Consider the following 26,267-nt stretch of genomic DNA (forward strand, 5'->3'; position numbering starts at 1 on the left):
GACTCCCAAATATGAAGGCATACTATGGTTGATACCATGTGAGGCTCCACTCAAGGGCATAGACTTCCACAGCAGTAGTGCCAGGGGTCTCATTTGACTAGAGGTTTTCTTGTATGGAGGTGGAGAAAGTGGGAGCAGAGGTAGCAACAAGAAGATAACAAAGTCCCCTTTTGAATGTTGTTGGGTGTTTTTATTGATGTAAGATTAGCATAGATGGATAGATCACAAAATTGAGTGGGTAGTTAGCAAGAACATAGCAGTGGGCCAGGGGTTTTTTGAATTCTAATAAAGAGCAGTAGCAGTGGTTCTTTTGTGTTGTTTGGAAGCCCCAAGACATATGGTTCTACTTGTGCTACAGATGCACTTGTTGGATCAGCATTGAAGCCATGCAGAGCACAAATTGAATATTGTGATTCAAATATCATGAATAATTGCATGAGGTTATTGCCTTCTGAGCCCTTCAAGTGAACTTTGTTAGTTGTTCTCTAGAGATATGGTAGAATTCTGTACAAGTGCTTGATGCAGTTGGAGTATGCTGTTGGTTGTAAGTCAATTCATTGTTGGAGGGCATCTAATTTTCTTTGATTAGTCTCTTTGATTAGTGGATTTTGGGATGGAATTTGTTTTAAGTGAGAGTTGTTTGATGTTAGCTTCTGGTCATCAAAAGCAAAGACAAGAGGAATTTGTAGCAAAAATTCAAGTAAAAAAGCGGTCTATTTAATAAGCTATTTGGATCATCTAACTTTGAAGGACAGTTTGGATCTCTTAACTTTGAAAGAGTTGCAAATTTCAAAATTCAATTTTTGGATTGCAGCTATTTTATATTGCTAAAGTCCCTCAAATTCTAATTATAGATATTGAAGTATAGAAGAAATTTTAGATATTTTGTACTAAAATTTTTATAGAAGAAATTTATTTTTAATTATATTTATCTATCTAATATATTTATTTGAATTTTTAATTTTATAAAAATTATTTGATTATTTTTATTTATGACATTTAATGAATATTTTAACTTAAAAATAACATCTAGTAAATTAATGAGTTGTAATTTTAGTTTAACAAAACATGGTAGGTTTTGTTCAATTTTTTTGCTAAAGAAATATTTAAATATTATATTTAAAGTAAAATATAATATCTTCAAATTATTTATCTTTTATTCTACTATTTAGTTTTGATAATAGTTTCAAGTTAGAAAAATATGGATTAAATATAAAAACATTATATTTTATAAGTATATTGAATTTCATAAGAATTAATTTAACTTGTAAAAATTATGTGATGTTTATATGGGATTATGGATGTGAATATTCAACAAAGACTATAGAATTGAAACTTAATACTATCAAATATATAAGAGATGAATAATTCAACGCAAATCAATTCAAAAATTTATTGGAAATTTTTTAAAAAGATTTATAAGAAGTTAAAGCTATAATTAGAATATATGAACACATGCTGCAACTAATATTGAAAAACTTATGTTGAATTATTGAAAAGCAAAGGGAATAATAAAGAATTGTTCAGGTGATTGGAAAAAAGTGATATTGATGAAAGATCTAGCCAAGAGACATTCAAAGAATTATTCTTAGAATTGCAATGGTTTCGTAATATGATTTATAAAGTTGTTGTGAAAAGAAGATTATTTCTAAAGATGGAGATTAATGGACACAACAAATTTGATCCATGCAATTTAAAAGATGTTGCAAATGATGAAAGATTATTATTTGAAAAATTAAATAATATAGTTGAAAATTTATCTAATCATTCTAATACTTTTAAATTAATCAATTATATATTAGAATAGCAATCTTACATTTAAAACTTTGAATGAGGAATAAAAGAGTATATGGCTTTTTCTAAAGACTTTCTTGAACCAGATTATAAAAAAAAATCTCAAAAGTTGTACTAAAAACCAGGAGTAGTAATATATGTGACAACTTGGTTGGACTTTGAAAGTATCACAAAGATTGTATCTTTTAAAAGTATAAAATTCAAAACTAAATTGAAAAACAAGCACATATTTCAAAACTAAATTGAAAAACAAGCACATATTTCAAAACTAAATTGAAAAACAAGTCTAAATTATCTAAGTATAATTAAGTTATTTTATTGTGCTTATAAGATCCATTAAAACATTGTGGAGAAATTATAATTGATATAAGAAAAGGTGATATGAGCTTATTTGATTTGTTATGTGATAATTAATCTTTAGAGATGTCATTCTTACACAAAGTTGTTGTGATGATTCAAATTACTAATGCAATGTTTATCTTCATGATATGAAAGTAATTCATCCTAATTTAAAGCCTAAAAGTGTTGTAATTGTAAATTGAAATAGACAAAAAATTTAAAAATTATTACATACATGTAAAATTAATAGATTTTGGAATATCCAAAGTTGACATAAATGGTGATGAAAGACCAAAACATCAACGAATATATGGAACAATTAGGTATATGGCTTTTAAACTAAGCTATTCTATAAAAAAATACATCTATTTAAAGTGGACATTTTTAGATTTTATAATTCTTAGTTATGTTATTTTAGAAAATATTAAAAATAAACGGATTTATAATAACACTTCTATTTATGTATAGAAGAAATTAGAAAGCTTATACAAATTTGATCATAGACTTCAACTGTTGATTAAAGAATGTTTGGATATAAAAAATTCTTCAAAAAGAACTTTATTTTTAGAAATTGTGAAATACTTGATGGAAGTGAAGAAACATTCTTTTAAAAATCAACTCACAAAGAATGAAAAGATGGTATCTAATTCCAATATGTCACTAAAAGTGAATTATTTCAACAATCTTAAGCAAAAATTATAAGATTGAATCATAAATTCATATAAGAAGTTGACTAAGTATGTATACAAAAATAACCATGAAATAATATTTTTTACAAAATGTATCTAATAATACATCAAATATACATAATTCAAATATAAGTGTTAAAAAATTATAAAGATTTAGAGATAATAAATTTTATTTTTAATTTTTTATATTTAATTTAATTTAATTTAATTTAAGTTATTAGTAATATATATATATATATATATATATATATATATATGTATAGTATATTTTTTTGAATAGAAGATAATAAAAATATTAAAAATCATATTACTTTGATATATATTGTAATAATAAGTTAATGTTTATGTTGTTGTATTTATATGCAGATTGACAAGTATTTTCAAAAAACATACAAAGATTGAAGTCTTAAATTAAAAAAAATTGGAATTGGAGAAATTACTTCTAAAAACCATACAGTAGGTATAGTTGGTATAAGCAAGTCTATTAATATAGGCTTTTAAAGAATTTATATATATATATATATATATATATTTATATAATATTTAAATTATTTTACATCTCACACACCAAAATCATATACAAAATCTTATTAAATTAGAGATAATTGGCTTGATAAGTCTAACATCATTTTTATTTGATGCATGAAGTGTGAAGTTTTTAAAAACTATGAATCTAAAAAATTAATCTCAACTTAAAAACTTATGCTTTCATAATAAAAAAATCATGGTTTTAAATTATCTTAATTTAAAAAGATATTTAAAATTAAAAGATGTTGCAAACATACTTTCTACCATAAAATCATTAAGATATTTGAATTTACAAAATTTTGAAGATGTAGAAAAAATAGGTGACAAGGTGCACTTTGAATAATCTTTGATTTGAATAAACTTAACAACTTGCTTTAATTTATAAAAAATATGTAAATTATTTGCCAATCTTATAGCTCTTGAAATATTTTTTTAAAAAAATTATACCAATTTCAAGAAGATTCATGCCATATTTGATGGTACAACAAACTTAAAGATATTATAATTTGAAGGGTGTGAGAATTTAGAAGACATGCCTATGGGATTAAAACATCTTTCATCTTTGCAAGATTTATCACTTACAGGTTGTATAAAGTTAAAGATTGAAAGTGATATCTTTAGTGCTTTGACAACTTTGACATACTTGGATTTGAGTGGTTGTATTGAAGTAGAGACAATACACAATGGATTATTCAATCTTGTATCTCTTAAAGAATTGTATTATAAGGATTGTACCAATTTAAAGAAGATTCATACTACATTTGTTGGAATAATAAACTTGAAGATATTATAGTTTGAAGGTGTGAGAATTTGGAAGACATACCTATGGGATTGAAGCATCTCTCATCTTTGCAAGATTTATCTCTTAGAGGTAATATAAAGATAAAGATTGAAAGTGATATCTTTAATTCTTTGACATCTTTGGCATACTTAGATTTGAGTGGTTGTCTTGAAGTGGAGACATCATAGAATGGATTTGCCAATCTTGTATCTATTGGGAAATTATTTTATAAATATTGTACCAATTTGAAGAAGATTCATGCTACATTTGCCAGTATAACAAACTTAAAGACATTATCATGTGAAAGGTGTGAGAATTTAGAAGACATGCCTATGGGATTGAAGCATCTCTCATCTTTGTAAGAATTATTACTTAAAAGTTGTATAAAGATGAAGATTGAAGGTGATACCTTTAATGCTTTAACATCTTTGAGATACTTGGATTTGAGTGGTTGTATTGAAGTAGAGACATTATACAATAGATTTTCTCTCTTTTTTTTTTATAAACTTTAGATATAAAATTATTTTAATGATTTAGAAGTTTATTGACATTCCATAAGTAGTTATATTTTTTAGTATAAAAATAATGATAGAAGAAATAGGTTTGAGAGTCATGTTAAATTTTATATTTTAGTCTTTATCATAAATATTATATTTTTAGATGAAGATTAAGTATAATACCTTTAGTATATTGAAATCTTTTATATACTTAGACTAAAGTGATTCTAAATAAATGGAAGGAATATAAAATGGCTTCAAAAATCTCATATTACTTAAAAATTATTTTATTAAATATTATGCCAACTTTTTGAAGAGTCTAGCTATATCTCATGCTATGAAAAATTTAAAGATTTTATGATTTGAAGTATGAAAAAGTCCAAATTTCATGTCTTTAAGATTCAAGCAATCTTTATCTTTAGAAAATTTCTTATCAAGTAAATTATTGAAAATTTAGGTTTAAAGGTTTTACTTTAGAATTTAATATCTTTGATGCAATTAGAATTGCTTAGTTTTTAGTAGTAATAAATATTAGATATAGATTTTGATATTATATAAATCTTTAATGATTGTGTGGTTTTAATAGTATTAGTATTAAGTGACATATCTTGTGTTTTGGCATACAAATAAAAAATTATACTTTTTAAAAGATTTAAAAGATTTTAAAAGAATGTTGTTAATGCCACCATAAGTTTTGCTATTGCCAATACAACTTGTCACTCACTTGACATTTTTTACAGCTTTTTTTATCCAAGTAAAATTTTTGTTCAATCAAATAGTTAGAAAATTATTCAATAAAAACTAATTTGATTAATTTGACATGTTTTGAACAAAGGTGGTATGTGGTGGATAGAAGATTGTAGTGAAAATAGCAATATCTTTAAAATTTTGTCTTTAGAAATAATAATATTATTAAATAATCTCTTAAAATAATTTGTTTTTCTTCTTACAGGAATATCCTAAAAATCTGAACTGTTATGGCTGACCTTGAAAAAAAAAAATTATTAACAAGATTTAATAAATTTAAAAAAGTCTCTTCTAATATATAATTTTTTATTATTATATAAAAATTCCATTTGTAAAAATAATTCATTACAATAAATATATCATTGTCTAGATAAATGTAGATTTAATAAATAATTCAAATAATTTTTTATTATTTTATTTTTTCTACTATATTCTAATTTAATTAGATTTAAAGATTAAAAAATTATAAAAAAATAATTTTTACATCTATTATTCTAAATTTGAGGAATTATTGAATATTTGCTTGAACATATTGAGAGGCACCTACAACCTATGAATAAACATGCTTTGATTGCTATTTCAAGGTCAATGCTATCAAGACCATGTTATTGCAATCCTTATAAAAAATTGACTATGCTTATATGATTTGTATTAATGATGTGGTATTATTCTACAATAAGTTTTTAACTTCTAAATTTCCTTATGTTATCTTATCTTTCAAACTCCAAAACTACCAAAAAAAATATTCTTTTTAAGAAAATGAATTCTAAATATTTTTTAATATTCTTTTTAAGAAAATGAATTCTAAATCTTTTTTAATATTATTTTTCATACATTTAATCATAAAATCTTGCTTCTAGCTTATATTCAAAAAAATAATAATAGATAGAAGTACTTTTATATATTTTAGAAGGAAGATAATATAAATAGAAAAAAATATTAAAAATTATACTAGTATGGATTTTAGAAGGCCATATATAACCATTAACTCAAAAATATAATAGGTAGCTATGTACTTGACCAATATTGGACTTATTGCTATCTAATATTCTTATCATGTAGCCTTCAAAATTACCTACAATTATAGTCATCATGTGATTGGTGCAAGTCCATGCCCAAATTGCTCCAATTAGAATCTAAATCTAAAAAATATCATAGCTAATTCCAAAAATATATATATATATATATATATATATATATATATATTAAATTAATAAAATATAAAATTTGTAAGATTTTCTATACTTAAAATAAATAAATAAAATCAAAGTTTGATATATCATGTAAAATACCCAAAGTAACCAAAATTCATTTTGGCTTTCAAAGAATTCTAGAGATTAATTATAGATTTAATTTTTTGAATAAATTTCATAGATTTAGCTAATATGACTAAAATAAAGTATATTAATAAAAATAGAATAATATTTATTATAAATTCTTAATATGCTATATGGATTCTAATTGAATATTAAGAATTTAATTAGTCTTTATTATTGAGATAGATAATTCACTTTACATGCTAATTAAATTATGTTAATTAATGTCTTTGTATTTTTAAGTTATTAATTTTCTAACAAAATTGAGCATTAAACTTTTTTTACTTATAAGTGTCAATTTTTAGGTTACTTTGAGATTTGTGATTTCTACATCTTTATTTTATTTTTCTTATTTTTTGTGATTTTTCCTAATTACCTTATATATTTTTAAATTGTTTTATTATTAATTATTTTATCATTTTATATTTTTATATTTTCATATTTTGTTCTAGTTTGTTATTAAACTCTTTTGGCTTAACTTTGATTCATAAAATATGCCACTACAAGGGGATTCAATGACCACAGCATTGCCCACATTAAATACACTGTTCAACTAACTCACAATTAACAAACCACCAAGCTCAACTTACAACATTGTCATGAAGCAATGACTATTAGCTGAACAACTCAATCCCAGTTCCGTTGGCCGGAAGATTGGCGGCAATGAACAGGAATTGAGACAGCAGAGCTGCCTCAGCTAGGAGACGAAGGACATGACGATCGGGTTGAGACAACAAGAACACCTCAGCTCAAGGAAGAATGTACCGATAAACTCAGTGTAGGAACAACACAACCACCTCGACTCGGAGAAGAATGTGACAACGAACAATTTCAGTAACAACACAACCACAATGGCTCGTAGAAAAGGGAAACGACAATTGAATCGAAACAGCAAGAATACCTTGGCTCGGAGAAGAAGGTGGTTAGGGATTGCTTCAGTAATTGCATGACCATCTCGGCTTGAAAAAGAGGGCAACAACAATTTGATCAGAACAGCATAAAGCCTCGGCTTGGAGAAGGAGAGCTCAGCTGAACAACAAAGAGTTTAACGCTTTAACGAGAGAAACAGCAGCGAGAGGACCAACACACCTCTTGACAGGAAATCAACACAACACTTCCTTGTCAGGGATTGACAAGAGGAAACCAACACTAGTGATATGAGAATTAACAACACCGCCTAATTGGGACATCAACAAGGAAATCACTTCACCACCTAGACAAGGATCAATACGTTATCCTCTTGAAAGGGGTCAACACAGCACCTCCTTGTCATGGACAACAACAACACGACAAAGACCAACATAGCACTTCCTTGATGGAGATTAACACAGTACTTCCTTGACAGAGATGAATACGACTCCTCCTCGATAGAGAATTGACGCACCTCCTCGATGAGGATCAAGACCACCTATCCTTGATGGGAATTCAATACAATACCTCCTCCCTCACAGGGATCAACATAGCACCTCCTTCAGGGGGATCAATACCACACTTCCTCAATAGAGAATCGACACAGCACATCTTTGATGCGTAAAATAGCAACACAATTTCGATCAACATACACTTTTTTGACAGGGACCAACACCACACCTCCTTGATGGAGAAATAATACAACACCGTGTATTAGAAAACATCAGTTCCAATAATAAAATTGTGGTGTTTAGAAATACAAAGTTGTGCCCTGTTAAGGAGTAGTGACCCTTCTGGTTGCGTCCCCCTCAACAGAGTAAAACACAGTGTTTGAATTAATGAAATAATAAGAAAAATTTACTCTAAACTATTTAACTTAAAAGTAACTTATTAGTTCTAATATGATATCAAAGCATAATTTTGAGATCTTCCTAAAATAAGTTCTAGAAAAATAAAAATAAAAATAACAAGCTCACAAAAGAAGAGGCTATATTTATACAATTTCAAGATCCAACAATATTACTTTGTAGGAATAATCATCCCACTACAAATCAAAATCCTTACACTTATGAGGTCTATGCTATTACGATATGGCACAATGATTTCAACAGTACACACAACAAGTACTGCAATACTTCCAAAGCTAATTGCAATTCTCTTTCAAGAAGAGACAACCATAAAAGGATTGTCTTTCAAATCCCAAGCCTTCTTTAGAAGATGCAAAAGCAAGGGCAAGTGGCAAATAAGAATAGCTTCAAAATAATCCACAAAATATCACAAATATCCAAAAAGCAAAACAAAACCAACCATTGTTAGATCAAGAACACTGAATACTTTAATACCACAAATATACTTTCATCATCCATTGAAGCCTATTTTGCCACCATGCTCAATGCCATGTCTTTTTGTATTTCCAGCAATCTTCTAGCCAAAACCACCCCAATAAAATCCATCACAATTCAAAAGCAACATTTTTGCAAGAACTTTCAACAAAATAGCTTTGGCATTTTCGCCTTAACCACATTACCACTAATAGGTTAAAACAATTGGCACAAAACAAGATGTTTACAAACTTATTTTTTAAGCAAGTCCCACCTAATGTATGTTCAACATGTTGCTATAAAAAATAAAGAGCCAAAAAGTTTTCAAAAGCAGACACATTTTAAGCTGTTCAATTATTAAATCTAATGCATTCAAATTTCATTGGAAGAGTGGCCACACTAATCTTTTAGGATTTCAAGAATATTATATAACCTCCATCAATAATTTCTCTTGATACATTATAGTTTATTTCTTTTGCAAAAAGAGTGAGTGTTTTGAATTTTGTAAGATATTTCATGTATAGACACAAATACAAACTAGCCATAAGCTCCACAATCTCCAATCTAATCAAGGAAGAGAATACCTCTCTTCTAACTTCAACTAGTATCTTACTAGATTTAGCATTCAATTCTAATTAACAACCGTTTCTACGATAAGAAAAAATAAGGTTGCATAACCAAAAAAATAAAACCTTGTTCAACAAAATAAGGAGCATGATTGCCAAAAAAGACAATGTGTTGAAAAATATTTTTTTCCAATTACAATAGGAATTCTACAACTAGAATCTTATACAATATGTAGTAAAGGTCTTATTTTCTTTTTAGATCCTTAACCATGCTTCTGTTAGGGACATAGTCCTTAGAACCTTCTAGAGACAAGTTTCTAGAACCTTCTAGAGACAAGCTTCTAGAACCTTCTAGAAACAAGTCTCTGAAATCTTCTAGAAGCTTCTTAGTTGGTAGAAGATGTTAGGGACATAGTCCTTAGAACCTTCTAGAGATAAGTTTCTAGAACCTTCTAGAAGCAAGTCTCTGGAACCTTCTAGAAGCTTCGTAGTTGGTAGAAGTTGTTTGAGAAGCTTCCTAAATAGGAGTATATATTGGGATCGAGGCTGAAGAGTTCTTCAGTCTCGACAACACATCTCTTGGAGCTCTAGCTCACCTCTCTGGTGTTGTTCTTGTATTCATTTGATTAATCTAATTCTTGCCAGTTCTCCTTGAACTTCTTGGTAGAAATCAAGTCTGTATTCTGTGTCCGTGATAATTTGTCGAGACTTCACTCACCTCAGATATCAGAGCTAGTTTCTTCTTTATTAGAGTGTGGATTACTCCTCTGCTTGGAAGTGTACTAGCACTTTAGAGGTTGCGAATTACCCTCCTCTAAACTGATACTTCTTTTGTTAGAATATTGGAGTCTTATTCTTCTTGGAGAGAGTGGATTACCCCTTTTCTTGAAGCTCTTAAGGCATTTTAGAGGTTGCGGAGTATCCTCCTCTAAACCAATATTATCTTCTTGTAGAGTCATTCCTGTCCTTCTCTTAGAATAGTCGGAGGCCAAGACATTAGTATGATGGAAAGTTCAAAGTCCAAGTTAGATGCTATCATGAATGCCCTCGCTACGTTATCGCAAAGAACTGCAGAGATTGAAGGAGTTGTGGCAAGGCTTCACAATGATGGAGCATCTGGGATGGCACAATCTAAGTTGCACCAGCCTCAAACTTCTACACTTGGAGAAGCAACTTTGCCTCAGGTTCGACAAGCACCGCTGGTTCTACAACATAAAGAACCCCGAGTTAGCCTTCCGAACAAGTTCGATGGTATACGTTCCAAGTTTTGAGGATTCGTCAACCAAATCAGGTTGATAATAGTTTTACAGCCCGAACGCTATCCAACGAAGGAGTCACGTGTTGGGCTTGTTGGAACCTTACTTACAGGACAAGCTCTATTATGGTTTGCTCCTTTGTTTGAGAAACGATCGTCCATACTAAACAACTTTGAAACCTTTTTGGAGGCATTTGCAGAAGCATTTGGTGAACACGACAAGGTTCGATGGGCTACAACAAAGATTCGGTCACTACGACAAGGGATGCGTTCTACATCAGTCTATGCATCGGACTTCAGGCAATTAGCATGCGACATCAATTGGGACGAAGAAGCGTTGATGAGTCAATTCTATTGGGGTTTAAGGGACGATGTGAAGGATTTGCTGTTAACTCTTCCTAATCCGCAAACGCTCAACGAAGCTATTAGCCAAGCTGTGAAGTGCGATAACTGCCTATTCCAACGTCACCGAGACCAACGTTCAAGACAACATACGGTTCGCCACACCCCAACTATGTCAGCAAGCAGCGTGAATTCACATTCAGAGGTAGAAGACATGCAAATTGATGCGGTACGTGTCAAATCTCTTACTCTAGAAGAAAAAAAAGTGGCGTATGGAGGAAGGTCTATGCTTGTATTGCGGTGAAGAAGGCCACAAAGTTGAAAACTGCCCCAAGAAGCAAAATCGACGTATTATCAAGACTAGGGGTGCATTTATTCAGGAAAACGAGGATGCCCAGCCACAATAGGAACCGTGCGGCTGGACAATGAAATATCGCAACAACAACCAGATTCCTTTCTTTCTGCTCAACCTGCCCTTTGTTTTACAATCCCTTTGCTTATTGGCCCTCAGAAACTGAGAACCTTAGCATTATTAGATTCAGGAGCATCTGCTTGTTTTTTAGACGAAGAATTTACAAAGCATCATAAGATCCTTTTAGTACAAAAATCCAAACCTGTTCACGTTGAGGTCATAGATGGACGACCTTTGTTGTCTGGTAGTGTCACCCATAAATCAAAACCTATAGAAGTGACGTTTAAGGACCATAGTAGTCATATTATTTTCAATATTATTAGAACCCCATCAAATCCTATTATTCTTGGTCTTTCCTGGTTGGAAAAGCATAACCCATCCATAGATTGGAAGTTGCGGAAGATGACCTTTCCCACAAAACCATCCAAGAGCAAGCCTAGTAGAAAACCCTGAATAGAAAAATCCTTATTTATTGGAGCAAGAGCATTTATAAGATTGTCCAAGGGAGGCACACCGTTTGTCATTTATGTGGCTCCAACTACTGGGGAGAAGATCTCGACAGCAAGTATACCGGAGCAATATAAGGATTTTAAAGATGTGTTTCAAAAGAAAAATGCCGACATGCTACCGAAACACAGACCATATGATTGCTCCATAGACTTACAGGAAGGAGCACAACCGCCTTTTGGCCCAATCTACAATCTATCGCAGATGGAATTGGCGGAGTTGCGGAAGTACATCGACGAGAATCTAGCCAAGAACTTCATCCGTCATTCAAAATCGTCAGCTGGAGCACCCATCTTATTTGTGAAGAAGAAAGATGGCTCGTTGCGGATGTGCGTGGACTATCGAGGCCTCAACAAGGTAACAAAGAAGAATTGTTACCCGTTACCCTTGATTTTTGGTCTCTTAGAACAACTTGGACGTGCAAGGATCTTTACAAAAATTGATCTAAGGGGAGCTTACAACCTCGTACGAATCAAGGAAGAAGATGAGTGGAAGACAGCGTTCCGTACAAGGTATGGCCATTTTGAATATAATGTCATGCCCTTTGGTCTTACCAATGTTCCAGCGGTCTTTCAACATATGATGAATGATATTTTCCGAGAGTACCTTGACGATTTTGTTGTCATCTATTTGGATAATATTTTGATATTCTCCAAAAATGAGGAAGTGCATGAAAAAGACGTTTGTTTGGTATTGGAGAAACTACGCGAGCGAGGACTATATGCCAAGTTGGAGAAGTGTTTATTTCACCAAATAGAGATAGAGTTTCTGGGGTTCGTTGTGACTACGGAAGGCTTGAAGATGGACCCCAAGAAGGTGGAAGCAATCGTGTCCTGGGAGGTTCCGAAGACAGTTAGAGATATACAATGCTTTCTTGGTTTTGCCAACTTCTATCAGATCTTTATCAAGAATTACTCTCAAGGTTGCTGCTCTTCTCACTCGGTTGACATGCAAGGATAAGCTGGAATGGGGACCTCTAGCAGAGAAGGCGTTTCAAAACCTGAAGACCGCATTTACTACGGCTCCAATCTTGATACATCCAGACTTTACAAAGGCCTTCTATTTAGAAACTGATGCATCGGATTTTGCTTTGGGAGCTGTACTTTCACAAATGGGAAAAGATAAGAAGCTCCATCCGGTTGCATTCTATTCTCGAAAGTTCTCTGCTGCTGAAATCAATTATGAGATCTACGATAAGGAACTTCTTGCTATAGTGGATTCTTTCCAAGAATGGCGTCACTTTCTTCAAGGAGTTGCACATCCAGTGATCGTATACACAGATCACAAGAATTTGGAGTATTTCATGTCGGCTCGAGTTCTAAATCAACGTCAAGCTCGATGGAGTATGTTGCTATCTAGGTTCGATTTTATTATCACTTATCGACCTGGAAAGCAGCAAGGACTATCTGATGCCTTATCGAGGAGATCGTATCTTGTACCAAAGGCTGGAGAAGCAGCGTTTGATCAACAATGTACAACATTGTTGAAGCCAGAGCAATTTCAGCTTTGCACTACTATTATGCCAATTGATGCTAACTTCCTGAATTAGGTACGTGCCGTAACCATTGAAGATTCAGTAGCCATTGATTTTAAGCAGCGTGCCAATGACGACAAGTTCAAAGTGGAGGGAGATCTTTTATACTTTGAAGAGCGGTTATATATCCCAAAAGGACCAGCACGACTCCGAGTTCTTCAATCTCGCCACGATTTTCCAGCTGCGAGATATTTTGGATTCAACAAGACCTTGGAGCTTATTTCTCGAGATTTTTGGTGGCCCCAAATGTGAAAGGATGTGAAAGATTTTTTCCTCTCCTGCGATATTTGTTCAAGATCCAAGAATCCTCGGCATCGCCCTTATGGACTCCTACAGCCATTGTCGATTCCACGTCAACCATGGTCTTCAATTTCCATGGACTTCATCATGGACCTGCCATCATCGAACTCATTTGACAGCATCTTTGTCATGGTAGATCGGCTTACAAAAATAGCACACTTGGTCCCTTGCAAGAACACATCGTCCAGTGAAGTCACAGCAAGGCTCTTTCTTGATAATGTGTATCGATATCATGGACTACCAGATGATATCGTATCAGATCGAGGAACCCAGTTCGTATCAAAGTTTTGGAGATCTCTCTTTGAGGTACTGAAGGTGGATATCAAGCTTTCTTCGGCTTTTCATCCTCAAACTGACCGTCAAACGGAACGGGTGAACTAAGTCTTAGAACAATACTTACAATGCAACATCAACTATCAGCAAGACGATTGGACCACATATCTGTCGCTAGCCGAGTTTGCATATAACAACACCCTCCATGCGTCGACTCAATACACACCATTCTTTTTCAACTATGGATATCATCCAAAGCTTGATTTATTGAGTCCATCAACAAATAACAATCCAGCAGTTGAAGGATTTGCGAAACAACTATCAGAGCTTCAAAATACGTTGAAGCTTCAATTACAATTTGCTCAAGAATCCTACAAGGCGTCTACAGATAGATTTCGGAATCAAGCACCTACTTTCAAAATTGGAGATAAAGCATGGCTTCTTCGACGGAATATCAAGACCAAGCGACCATGTGATAAATTGGACTATCGAAGATTGGGACCATTTATCATCCAAAAGCAAATCAATCCAGTGGCGTACCGTATGGAATTACCGACTTCTATGAAGGTACATCCAGTCTTTCATGTTTCTTTGTTGGAGCCTTATCGAGAGTCATCTTTTCCTGGAAGAGTGCAATGTCCGCCACCTAGTATTGAGATCGAGAACCACGAGGAATACGAGGTTGAAAAGGTGCTGGATTCTTGGCCAAGATGGGGCAAGTTGGAGTATCTTGTTCATTGGTGCGGCTACGACATTAATGAGCGAACGTGGGAGCCAGCTGAAAATCTCACCAATGCGCCACAAAAGGTACAAGAGTTTCATCAACAACATCCTCATAAACCTAAGCCGGTTCGACAATAGCTTCTTTCTGAAGCTTGCTCATCCAAGAATATAAGAAAGGGAGAAAGCACCACCAAAATTCGTAGTTGGTGTAGTTATTTTCTCCAAGATAAAATAGAATTTTTTCAGTAGCCATAGTTTGGTCTTCTGATATGGATAGCTAAGAGATAGATACTATGCCAGTCAGATTATCTCAACCAACTAGTTCACGAAGGTGACCCCGAGATGAAGAACCACCTGTACCACGGCAACGACGGAGGATACCAAGTAACCGATCACTGGTGATTGTATTTGAGTCCGAGCTTGCTTACGATGGTCAACCAGAAGGCATATTTGTAAGACAATTTCACAATGAAGACACAGAAGTTCATGCTTGGTCAGAAGTTGAAGGAGTGGGCCACTACCGTTGGCTTCAAGGGCCGATGAACCACTTACCTCGTGAACAATAGTTGGAGTTCATAGTAGACGTTATGCGACAGATCTTCATTTTCTTGCGTTGGTACTGATTGACAACAACATTGCTTCTCAGAGACCTCGAAGCTAAAGGAGGGGGTGATGTTAGGGACATAGTCCTTAGAACCTTCTAGAGACAAGCTTCTAGAACCTTCTAGAAGCAAGTCTCTGGAACCTTCTAGAAGCTTCTTAGTTAGTAGAAGATATTAGGGACATAGTCCTTAGAACCTTCTAGAGATAAGTTTCTAGAACCTTCTAGAAGCAAGTCTCTCGAACCTTGTAGAAGCTTCCTAGTTAGTAGAAGTTGCTTGAGAAGCTTCCTAAATAGGAGTATATATTGGGATTGAGGCTGAAGAGTTCTTCAGTCTCGACAACACATCTCTTGGAGCTCTAGCTCACCTCTCTGGTGTTGTTCTTGTATTCATCTGATTAATCTAGTTCTTGCCAGTTCTCCTTGAACTTCTTGGTAGAAATCAAGTCTGTATTCTGTGTCCGTGACAGCTTCATAATAGATATTTCTTTAAAACCAAAAAATTGCAAAGTCTTTGCTTTAATGGATATAGGAGCTTTAGCTTGTTTTTATAGACAAACTTTATTAAAAAACAAAATTATCATTAATCAAAAAAATTACTTGATAAAAATATCTTTTAATTTTTTAAAAAAATATATATATATATATATATATATATATATATATATATATATATATATATATATATATATATATAATTGTGGATTATAAAAAAGATTAATTAAATATTTTTATAATTTTTTGTCACATCTAATTTATTTAAAACTATCTAATTAATCAAAAATATTTATAAAAATATTTTTTAAGTATTATAGTTACTTTTAAAACAAAAAATATATGTTAAGATTTTTATTTTTTGAAAATATCATACTCATAAAAATATGTATATAATGTATAATATTTATACTAATTTTATATCATATATTTTTATTCCAAATAATAAAATTTTAAAATATTTAAATGATATTTAATATATATATATATATATATATATAATTTTCATAACAAGATATATTTTATTTCATTAGATTTTGTAATATTTCAAAAAAAAACATCATACATTATTAAAACTAAAATTAATTTATTGATTTATTTTATATAAATAATAAATCAATAAAAAAGATAGATAAAACCTAATCAAATAAATAAGCATTTAATAATTATATTGTTGTATCTATCAATGTTTTTTAAAGGAAAAAATATCTTATAATAATATAAATAACCAAAAAAATGTTAGATTTTTTATAAAATCATATTTTTACTTTTATTAAATTAGATAAAATTTATTTTTATTTTATTTAAATATTTTATTATAATTTCTTCAAACAAATCTTTAATTGAATTTTTTTTTCAAAGAAAAAAATTTACTTTAGACATATCTAAAATTATAACTTTAGATTAGAAAATATAATTATAAAAAAATTATCAAAACCATTTTATTTAGATTAGAAAAATACATATAATTTTAAAGATTTGAATTTTTTTAAAGTAGATTTGTGTTTACATTTTAAAATTATAAAATTTAATTCACTTTTGGCATGGTATAATTTTTTTTATTTTAAAAGTTTTACTTGAAAAAAAAACTATAAAATTATTATATAAGATCTATTGGTATTTTAATGAAAAAAATATCCAAAATTACATGATATATTAATTACAAAGATATAAACTATTTCAAACTCTACTATTCTAAAGATCTATTTTATTTTTATTTTTTTAAATCAATTATTTAATAATTAAAGAGATGAAAAAAGATAAAATGAAAAGTCAATATTTTGAACTTTTATGAAAAAATATATACATATATATAGTGACTTAAAAAACTGTTTCAATATTGACATATTTTAGAAAGAATGGTGTATTACAAATGAATTGTAGTAAATAATAACATGTGGTTTGTATAGCAAATAAAATACTCTTTTATAGCTATCAAATGAGCCAAATTGAAAAGAATCCATTAGATAATTTTAGAATTATAACCAATCCAATTTGGAACAATATTGAAACATTTTTTTGAATGTGGTATCCAATTACATATCAATACTTTGTTAGACATTCTTTGGTCTTGATAACTCTTTCCAACCTCCTTAGCATACTTTCTATTAACTTTTGGCACAAAACTGCTTCAATACTATTCCATTCCATAACTATTCTTTTTCTTAATTCTCAAACTCCATTTGGTTTTATCTTCCAGATGTTCAGCTGGCATTTGATGTGCTTCCAAAGATGTTCAATAGAATTAAGATCAGGAGACTAAGTAAGCCAATTTATTACTTTAATTCCATAATAATCAAATCACTTTTATATTAGTTTTAAGTTATGCTTGGAGTCATTATCTTATTGAAAAATCACCTCCTCCTTAGAAATGCCAAATTCTTCAATGCTAGGGAACAAGTTTTTTTCAAGAATTTCCACAAATTACTAATAATGTTGTTAAGGTTTTTAGCAACGTCAATAGCATTTTCAGCCTTCCCAGTATTGATTTGGCAAATGATTGTCCTTTCATCTACAACAATGAGTTTCTTTGGTCTGCCTAATTTGAGTTTCTTCCTATTAAAAGTGATCTTTTTTGCTAGCTTAGAGATAGTAGCTTTATTGCAACTAAGTTCAAAAGAAATTTGGCTATAAGATTTTTGAGAATGAAGAAGAGCAAAGGTGATTTTGGAGAGAGTAGAAAATAGGTCTCATAGTTGTTCAAGGAATTGTGAAAGATACAAGAATTTAATAAAGAAATATGTTAAGATTAAAGACAAAGAATGAGATTAATATTAAAAGTTGTTCCAAAGTTTCCTATTTATACTATAATGAAGGTTACCAAAGTCTATGGTACTTTCTATAGAAGTTTTTAGAAGTCTAAAGAGGCTTCTAGAAGCCCATGGAACTTTCTAAAAGATTGTAGAAGATTCTACAAGTATATAGAAGGTTCTAGAAATTTATAGAAGATTCTAAAAGATTCTAAAATATGATAATTTGGAATATGTCCGTGCTAGGAATTGTGATTAAGAATGGTGCTTTTATAACTATTAGTAACTATTAATGATATCATTAGATTAGTAATAATATTGTCATAGTAAATTTGATAATGATAGAATGCTGTAATATTCAGTAATTGATAGAATCTAAAAATTAGACACCACATTCAAAAAATTATTTTAATACTATTCCAAATTAGATAGGTCATGGCACCACAATTATTTAATAGATTCTTTTCAACCTAGGCACATTTGGTAGTTGTAAAGGAGTACTTTATTTGCTATACAAACCACATGTCATTATTCACTACAATTCATTTATAATACACCATTCTTTCCAAAATATGTCAACATTGAAATAGTTTTTTGAGACACTACATATATATATGTATATGTATGTATATACATAACATATTATGTACTAATCAATAAGTAAAACTAAAAATAGATTATATTCAAAAATATAATTTTTAAATAATATTTTTATGAATAAAATAAAAATAATATTTTAATTATTAAATATCTTTACTTTTTAAAATATAATATATTTTTTGATGAAAGTTTTATATTATGTACTTTATTAATATTCTTGTCAAGTTTAAATTTTAATTATAAATAGATAAAACCTAAAACCAAGACTTTTATAATAAAGGAAAATCTGAAAGAAGGCAAATCAAATAACCAGATTTATCAATGATCATTGATAAAATTTTACTACAATTTTACTATGATTTTTTGTTAATAATTTAAACAAATTTAAAATCAATACATTATAATACTACCAATTATCAATTAAATTATTTACGAAAAATAAGTATTGTTTAGATAAGAAAAAAATTAATTTCTTTTTAGTTATAGCAACATGCTTATTGCATGTTTTTTGGTAGAAATTTTAGGTAGTGATGAAAATGTAATCTTGTTATATTTCATTGGGACATTTTAAAAATCTTGCAATAAAATTTCAAGATACACGTGATGATTTTTTTAACTATATCAGATGATTCTCAAAACTTCTCTACACAACGAATTGCAATTGATGAAAATTTCTTTTGGAGAAAATAAGAGACCAAGGTTAACTGTTTCTACCTTTTGAAGTAAACAATGATGATAGAAATAGCTTCAGAAGTTCAAGTAATACGACGTACACGCCATCGGTGATTACAACAGCAAATAAACATTGAACATTTCAAATTAAACTTGAGATATGATTAAACTGAAGTCCACATTTAAATCAGCCAAACTTCGCCAATCCATACAATGCAACTTTGGAGATGATTGCATGCAGCATCATTTCAAATTAGGGGATGGAGCTGCGTCTCTTTAAACACAGTTATTCAACATCCTTAAGGAGTTCCAAGGCCCAAAATTTGACGGAATCAGTCGGAAATTGTAACAAAACGACTCCATGACATCTAAATTCGACATGAGTTATCAATAAATACAATATTTGATTTTGAACTGGCTGTAAAACTGACGGTATTGTAGTCAGTTAAAAACTAACAGTATTGAAACAAGGTCCCAGTCAATTCTTAGAATTGCTGATTGAAGAATCTCTTCTACAATATACCATCGTTACAACAGGAATAACTTGCAGGTGATGAGAAACAAGGCGTAGAAATAACTGAGAATATTCCACTCTACAAACTTAAATAGATGATTTTCAATACAATTATACAGAGCTTGCTACTCTCGGAGGCTGGTTGACAAGAGCTACATTTTGAATTGGCACCAGGGCCACTCCCCCACCGTAGATATCTGGGATCTGGTCATTCTCAATCTCTTCTCTTAACTTCTCTTCAATAAGCTTGTCTTCCACAAAAACAATCTGAAAGATCCAAAACTTCTATTGAGTATTTCTGGTATTTAAAATGATTACGTGCTGCCTGTAAATTAGATTATACGCGTATAGACAAGCATACCACGGTTTCAAGCACTAATATCTGGTGAGTCCAATTGCAATCAATTGAGAACTGAGAATATAAATAACCTTTTCCCTTGTGACTTTGTCGATGAAAGGATACACGAGCTTCCATCCTCCCCAGAATACCTTCGGCACATGGATGATAAAGAGCATACCTAATCTCTCTGGGTAGTATGCCTGCAATTTCGTAGCTACCATTGTTAGGACTTGAATTACATCTGACAAAAGAGAATAATGATGAGTGGCAATTTCTTTCCATTTATGACTGCTGCAGCCAATGCGGGCCGCTATAGCTAATATATTATACAATCGGTCGCCATTGTTCGGCACTAATATTCATAATTAGAACAGTCCCAGTTACTCAAATTACATCACTATTTCAACGAATGTACAACAATATGTCCGCAGAGATTGACAGCCAAAACCAAATGGTTTTATAATTTGGTTTCACAGCGATCACTTCGAATCATTTGAACCACTATGAAGCATTCTCAAACTCACCATAATCTCCAAAGGTAGGATAGTAAGGACAAGGCAATTATTATGAAACTAACCTGCAGAAATTCAAATGTAGATATCCACCCTCGAACGTCCACATTTTTGTAACCCAAACCCTTCAGGTCCAAAATGACTGTAAACGTCTCCTCCCCAGGCTTCAAGCTACACGGGCAGTTGATTCAGAAGTAATTCAAGCATCCATCAATTAACGGCGCAAGTACATGAAACTTTCTTGCGCTCAAGTTTAGTACGTTGAGAACCAGCCTAAATAACTGTCTAAGCACTTTCAGCAGACAAGGTAATGAACGAAAAATCAAAATGCATACCAGGCCACTGTTGTGTCAAAATTGAACACACAATAACCTGCACATTGCAACATGTTAAATGCTTGTGACAAAAATAATTCCAAATAATACTGAAGATACTGTGAACTGGCTGAGATAGGATGTATATTATAGTTTATATTGTCTTACAAATACCAGGACAAGCATTATTCACTAAGGGCTAAAAGTTCCTGCCGGTTTTACGATTGGTGGCCAGGTCTTGACCCCTTACTGCAAAGCATGATAAATTACTGCATTTATCCAATGCAATAATCAAAGAGAGAGAAATCTAGTGTGATAAAACTTTACGTATTTTAAAATCGGAAGGAAGCATGGAAATAGTTATGCTAACTCACGTTTAAATTCATCAAACTTGCGTTTGTTAGCATCGTGCTTGGCTGCCATGATGACAACAATAGGCCGACCTTTCTTGTCGTGCCCTTGTAGAAAGACTTTCTCAGCATCTAGCTCGTTCTTAATCTACACGAAGTAAATACCTTCGTAGGGTTATATACAAGTCATAAACAGCAAAAGTTTTCCACAAATACAACTTCAAAGGAGGATAAACATTTCTTCCTAGTCACAGGCATCTTCAGATATGTCGAGATAATCAACCCTAACATCGAAAGAAGAAAATTAAGTAAAAGAAAAAACACGGCGTTGTCATCCTTGACATGTTAGTGATCAAAGAATCACCTCTTCTTTAGGAATATAACCGAGAGGCACAAAAGAACGCCGCCAAGTTTGATGATCCACGAACATTTTGACTGCCTTGGAGAGTTTCCAAGCTCGAGCCCTCAAAAAACGCCTTAGCGTGGCCTCGTCCGTATCCTGAAATCGGAACTTATGCATTTATACTAGACCACGGAACATAAGCGAGCGCAAACTCTCAACTTTACTTCACTTACCCCGACACTTAGATGTATATTCAATTTTTCCAACAATAGAGGATAACATTTAAAAATAGAAGCTGCATCTTCACGTCTCTAAAACAATTGTTGAATAAATAAGTGAGCATCAAATGTACAGTACAGTAAAACACACCTTTGATTCTGGATCCATCTCAGCAATTTTGGCTCTCATCTCTTCAAGAATTTTTAGTTCATCCGCGTTTCCAGCCCCTGCAACCAGGTATTGATATAATGGTTCAACACAACACCATCTATTTATCATTAACACACTCTTCTCACAAATGTAAACTTATGAATTATATAACTTCGGACCAATTTTTCATGGAATGTAAGTATCTCAGTTTATCATTGATACAATAAGTTTACTCTCAGAAGAGGCATTGTAGACAAAGCTGTCACTAAGTTCTAATGACGCACCTTTCTTATCAACAACGGCTTCGGAGACCTCCTCTGTGACTGGAGTGCCCACGACATCGTGATTATCCTCGACTACAGTTGGAGGCTTAGCTTCATCTTTACTCTTTGAAACAGCGTCATACGAACCATTTTGAGGAGCAACGCAAGATGCCGGCAGACTTTGTTCTGTCAAGTCCTTCGGAATAGCTACGTCTTGATTAGACTTAACAGCTGTTTTTTGATCCGATTTACCCTGTGATGACTCATGAACTTTAGAATCACCTTCAGTGGCAATGACAGGGGCTGCTGTTGCCTCGTAAACATCCTTCGCAGATTCAGATATCTCAGAGAGAATTGGATTGTCAGCTTGTGACGCTTCAGCGGCACTGGTTTCTGAAGCTGGGGGTTCATTCACACACTCTGCCTTGCTTCTTTGTTCTTGTTGACTTACCGCCTTGGAAAGCACAACCTCACAATCTTTAAAAGATTCAACACCCGTCGCCGGCGACTCTATATCAATGGGAGCATCCACAAACTCGTCATTGCTCAGTTGCTTTCCTAGCTGACTTTTGACAGAGGCAGTTCCCTGAGCAGCATGATTACTGCTCGCTTCCGTACCATTTGATTCATTCTCTAGTGTATCGCTGACCTTCTACAGCAACCCACGACGAGTGAGTTGGGCACAAAAGTCATAATAGAGGAATATGTGTATGCTGTTTCCGACTATCTAACATCACCCAGCCCGCATTAATTTGCATCTCCAAAGAGAAAACACAAACGTGCTCTGCAGCAGCCAGAAACCAGACCTGGACATTGTCAGGACAATGTCACAGAAGCTCAGAGAGTACTTCGCAAAGAGTTTCCAATCCACAAGCCCATCCGCCTATCCTCAGAAAGATGTAACTTTTATTTTAAATTCAAATTCCTGACTTCTGTACAATTATTTCAACTATGTATTTTTCTATTTAACCGTTTCTGAAAGGCAATCATCAAGTCCCTAACTAGGACATAAATTAGTAAAACATTCAAAATGCACGATTAAATCTCTAAGCAACAACCATCATCAGTCTCTTTACACAGTTTTCGCAATACTATGGCCGGCTGCTACTATTTCAAGACATCACCAGCAACATTATGCAGAATTATGGTGAACATTATTGCAGGCGATACTAGACTCGGTCTGCGGATTCATTCTAACCAGTAGTTGAAAAAACTTCTGGACTCATCAATAGAATTATAATCAATAGGAAAAAATGGACTTGCAGTGAAATCTTCAGCGTTACAGAGAGGGCACCTGCTCATATGCAAAAAGAGATAGTTTTCTATTAAAGAGAAACTTGAAGGAGGAGCTCTTGGTCGAAAACGCAATTGAACATTCTGTTCTTCCCTATGATAAATTTCAAGCTAGTGTGCTGAGATAGACAAAGTTCCCGAGGTCAAGCAACGAAGAGTCAATAAGAGGAGAAAGATCGAGAGAAGAGATAACGCACACAATCGAGTAAAGTACGTTAACACGCGAAACTACTTCGCTCACTTCCTTCGTAGATGTCTGCGCCATCCACATCACAAATTCTGGTCCTCGCTAACTCACACTTCATATGCTAACCCCACACCCCTGAATAACCTCGCATGACGACTAATGCACTGTATCTTGTTGACTCTGGACTGTTTAAAGCTAGTAGTTTTACATAAGTGTCTACGACTTGATCGATGTGGAAAATGAATACGAGGCAGAATGCCAACACTTCAATCCACCAAAACGTCTTCTACATCGCGGCGATGGTCAACAAATTCTTGAAGAGAACTAGCTCAAAACCTAAATCCAAGCCCTTCATTTTGCACTGATCCACGAGTTGACTAATAGCATACATTACAAATGTATATCCTCAAAGCCCTAGTGGCAGAGTATAGAAGGTACTCTTGAGCTGAGCACTTCAGAATACACATGAAAGATGCTGTTGAACTTTCAAACGACGTTCTTAAGAAGGATGATTGTCCGTATGACGCTAGCAACGATGCAATATGTCGTAAATAAGAAGTGGATGAGGCCACAGTCACTTGGACAAGCAAGTCATTAAGTAATGTCGCAGCTAAGTGCATGACATAGAATCCCGACACTAATCCCTCTAAGACGACTACTAAATTTATCCCCTACACATCGACATATCCTGAAAAAAAAAAAAAAAAAAAAAAAAAAAACGAGGAAACAATTCGACACGCTTCAGATCCGAAGCACTTACCCCATGCTCAATTGCTTCCGCACCTTTGGCGGCCGCCGACGCTCCTAACTCACTGCCCTGCATGATTCTGCAACTTGAACGTAGAGCAACAGCAACGGCGGCGTCCACTGGAGGAGAACGTGGAGTATCAGCAGTGGGAATGAAGGAAGCAGAGAAGCGCAGTGGCTGAGGTCACGACTGCACCGCCCCCTCCGCCTGCAAGTGAGCGAGCGAGTGAGCGAGCAATCAGAATATTAAAAAAGCAATCGGATACCATGTGCAACAGATTGTGGAAGACAATCCGAACAAAGTGGAGGACCACGGTCTGGCAAAGCGAAAGATGGACGAGAAAATAGCCACCCCTTTTCCGTCCCCTTCCTCCTCCTCCTCGTCCGTGCTTCGTCCCCGCTCTGGCCCCCGGTCTCGTCCCCGTTCTTGTCCCCGTTGGCTTCCCTGACATCGATCTTGTTCTCGTGCTCAATCTCGTGCACCAATTATCTTTTGCATTCATTAGGATTTCATTTGTCGATTGAGGTGTGTTCCATCTAATTTAGCTCTATATCTGAGATCTTTCTCTGCCCGCCTTTGAAATGGCTCTGCCAGTGAGTGGCACGAGTGCAACCAAGAACAACAATGAGCAGAATTGGGTGAGCGATGAGCTGGACAAATAATGATAATGCTCTAAAACTTTACTGGCCCCAGTCCTTGAGCGGGTGTTTCACGAGCGAGATCTTAGATCTCTGTCCCAATGGACTCCTAAAATGGTTAACCAGACTAAATTCCACAGCCCCTCTATTTTGCATTCACGCTTGCCACGCTGGCAACTGCGATGTGTTTTCGTTCATCTTTTTCTAAGTTATCATCGTTCATCCATTAATTCTATCTATGGATGCCATGTTCTGCAACTAACCAATTGTCAATGAAATGGTTTGAGACTGTTGAGAATGTTTAGAAAAACACAAGAGTAATAGTAAGTCATATACACACACGAGAGTAGTAGTAAGTCATACACACAAGAGGGTTTCTAAGGAGAGAGAGAGCTTCATACATAAAAATCTGTTCATCTAGTTGTGTCTCATATACAAGAAGAGAAAAGAGGAGAGGATAAATAGTACTTCTCCACTAGACTCTAAATATTGTAGCTACAATATTTATTGTAGTCTACAGTAAATATTATGGAGAGCGTCGACTACATTTAATGATCTCAACACTCCTCCTTGCTCATCATAATATTTACATAATATAAAATTTGTATAGAATTATAATCTATACTTTTTTGTGATCTTGCAAGATCAACAATTGTTGCCTCATTAAAACCTTATCTAGAAAAACCTTATTTTATTTAAGGACAAAACCATAGATGAAGGAAAAAGAATACAACATCATTTTCTTTAATTATTTAAAGAGCCCATTAACTTTCTTATATAAGAAGAGCAAGTCGCCGCATACCAATGCCATAAGTAAGTCGACGATGGTTGTTTAATGGGAGAGCTTTAGTGAAGAGATCAACAAGATTATTTGTAGATTCAATTTTCTTAATTATAAGTGCTTGATCAGTAATCAAGTCATGGGTATAACTAAAATACTTTGGA

At 32.9% G+C, this 26,267-nt stretch overlaps 1 protein-coding gene across 2 annotated transcripts; it reads right to left on the reverse strand.

Annotated features, from left to right (window-relative positions):
• Positions 1–19,835: 19,835 nt before the first annotated feature.
• LOC112289132 (phosphatidylinositol/phosphatidylcholine transfer protein SFH12) lies at positions 19,836–24,916 on the reverse strand. 2 transcript variants are annotated; one of them, XM_024534092.3, is made up of 9 exons: positions 24,697–24,916; positions 22,478–23,105; positions 22,194–22,270; positions 21,846–21,980; positions 21,506–21,629; positions 21,153–21,189; positions 20,883–20,988; positions 20,395–20,505; positions 19,836–20,232 (listed from the first exon to the last, which is right to left on the reverse strand). In XM_024534092.3, exons 1-9 carry the CDS (start codon positions 24,757–24,759, stop codon positions 20,077–20,079), a joined length of 1,437 nt encoding a protein of 478 aa, XP_024389860.1. In that variant the 5' UTR covers positions 24,760–24,916; the 3' UTR covers positions 19,836–20,076. The 2 variants fall into 2 exon arrangements, with proteins under 2 accessions (XP_024389860.1, XP_024389859.1); XM_024534091.3 differs by having other exon boundaries at positions 22,478–23,108.
• Between the last annotated feature and the right edge of the window lie 1,351 nt (positions 24,917–26,267).

Source organism: Physcomitrium patens, chromosome 11 (genome assembly GCF_059467195.1).
Source record: "Physcomitrium patens ecotype Gransden chromosome 11, ASM5946719v1, whole genome shotgun sequence".
Taxonomy (NCBI): Eukaryota; Viridiplantae; Streptophyta; class Bryopsida; order Funariales; family Funariaceae; genus Physcomitrium; species Physcomitrium patens.

What these genes read in the sequence shown, in the direction of transcription:
- LOC112289132 (XM_024534091.3), bottom strand. Translation starts at nt 24,759, where the DNA reads ATGCAGGGCAGTGAGTTAGGAGCGTCGGCGGCCGCCAAAGGTGCGGAA. An exon ending in CAAGTTTGATGAATTTAAAC is followed by an intron (nt 21,190 to 21,505) that starts GTGAGTTAGCAT and finishes TGCAATGTGCAG; the next exon opens with GTTATTGTGTGTTCAATTTT. An exon ending in TTTGACACAACAGTGGCCTG is followed by an intron (nt 20,989 to 21,152) that starts GTATGCATTTTG and finishes CTGCCCGTGTAG; the next exon opens with CTTGAAGCCTGGGGAGGAGA.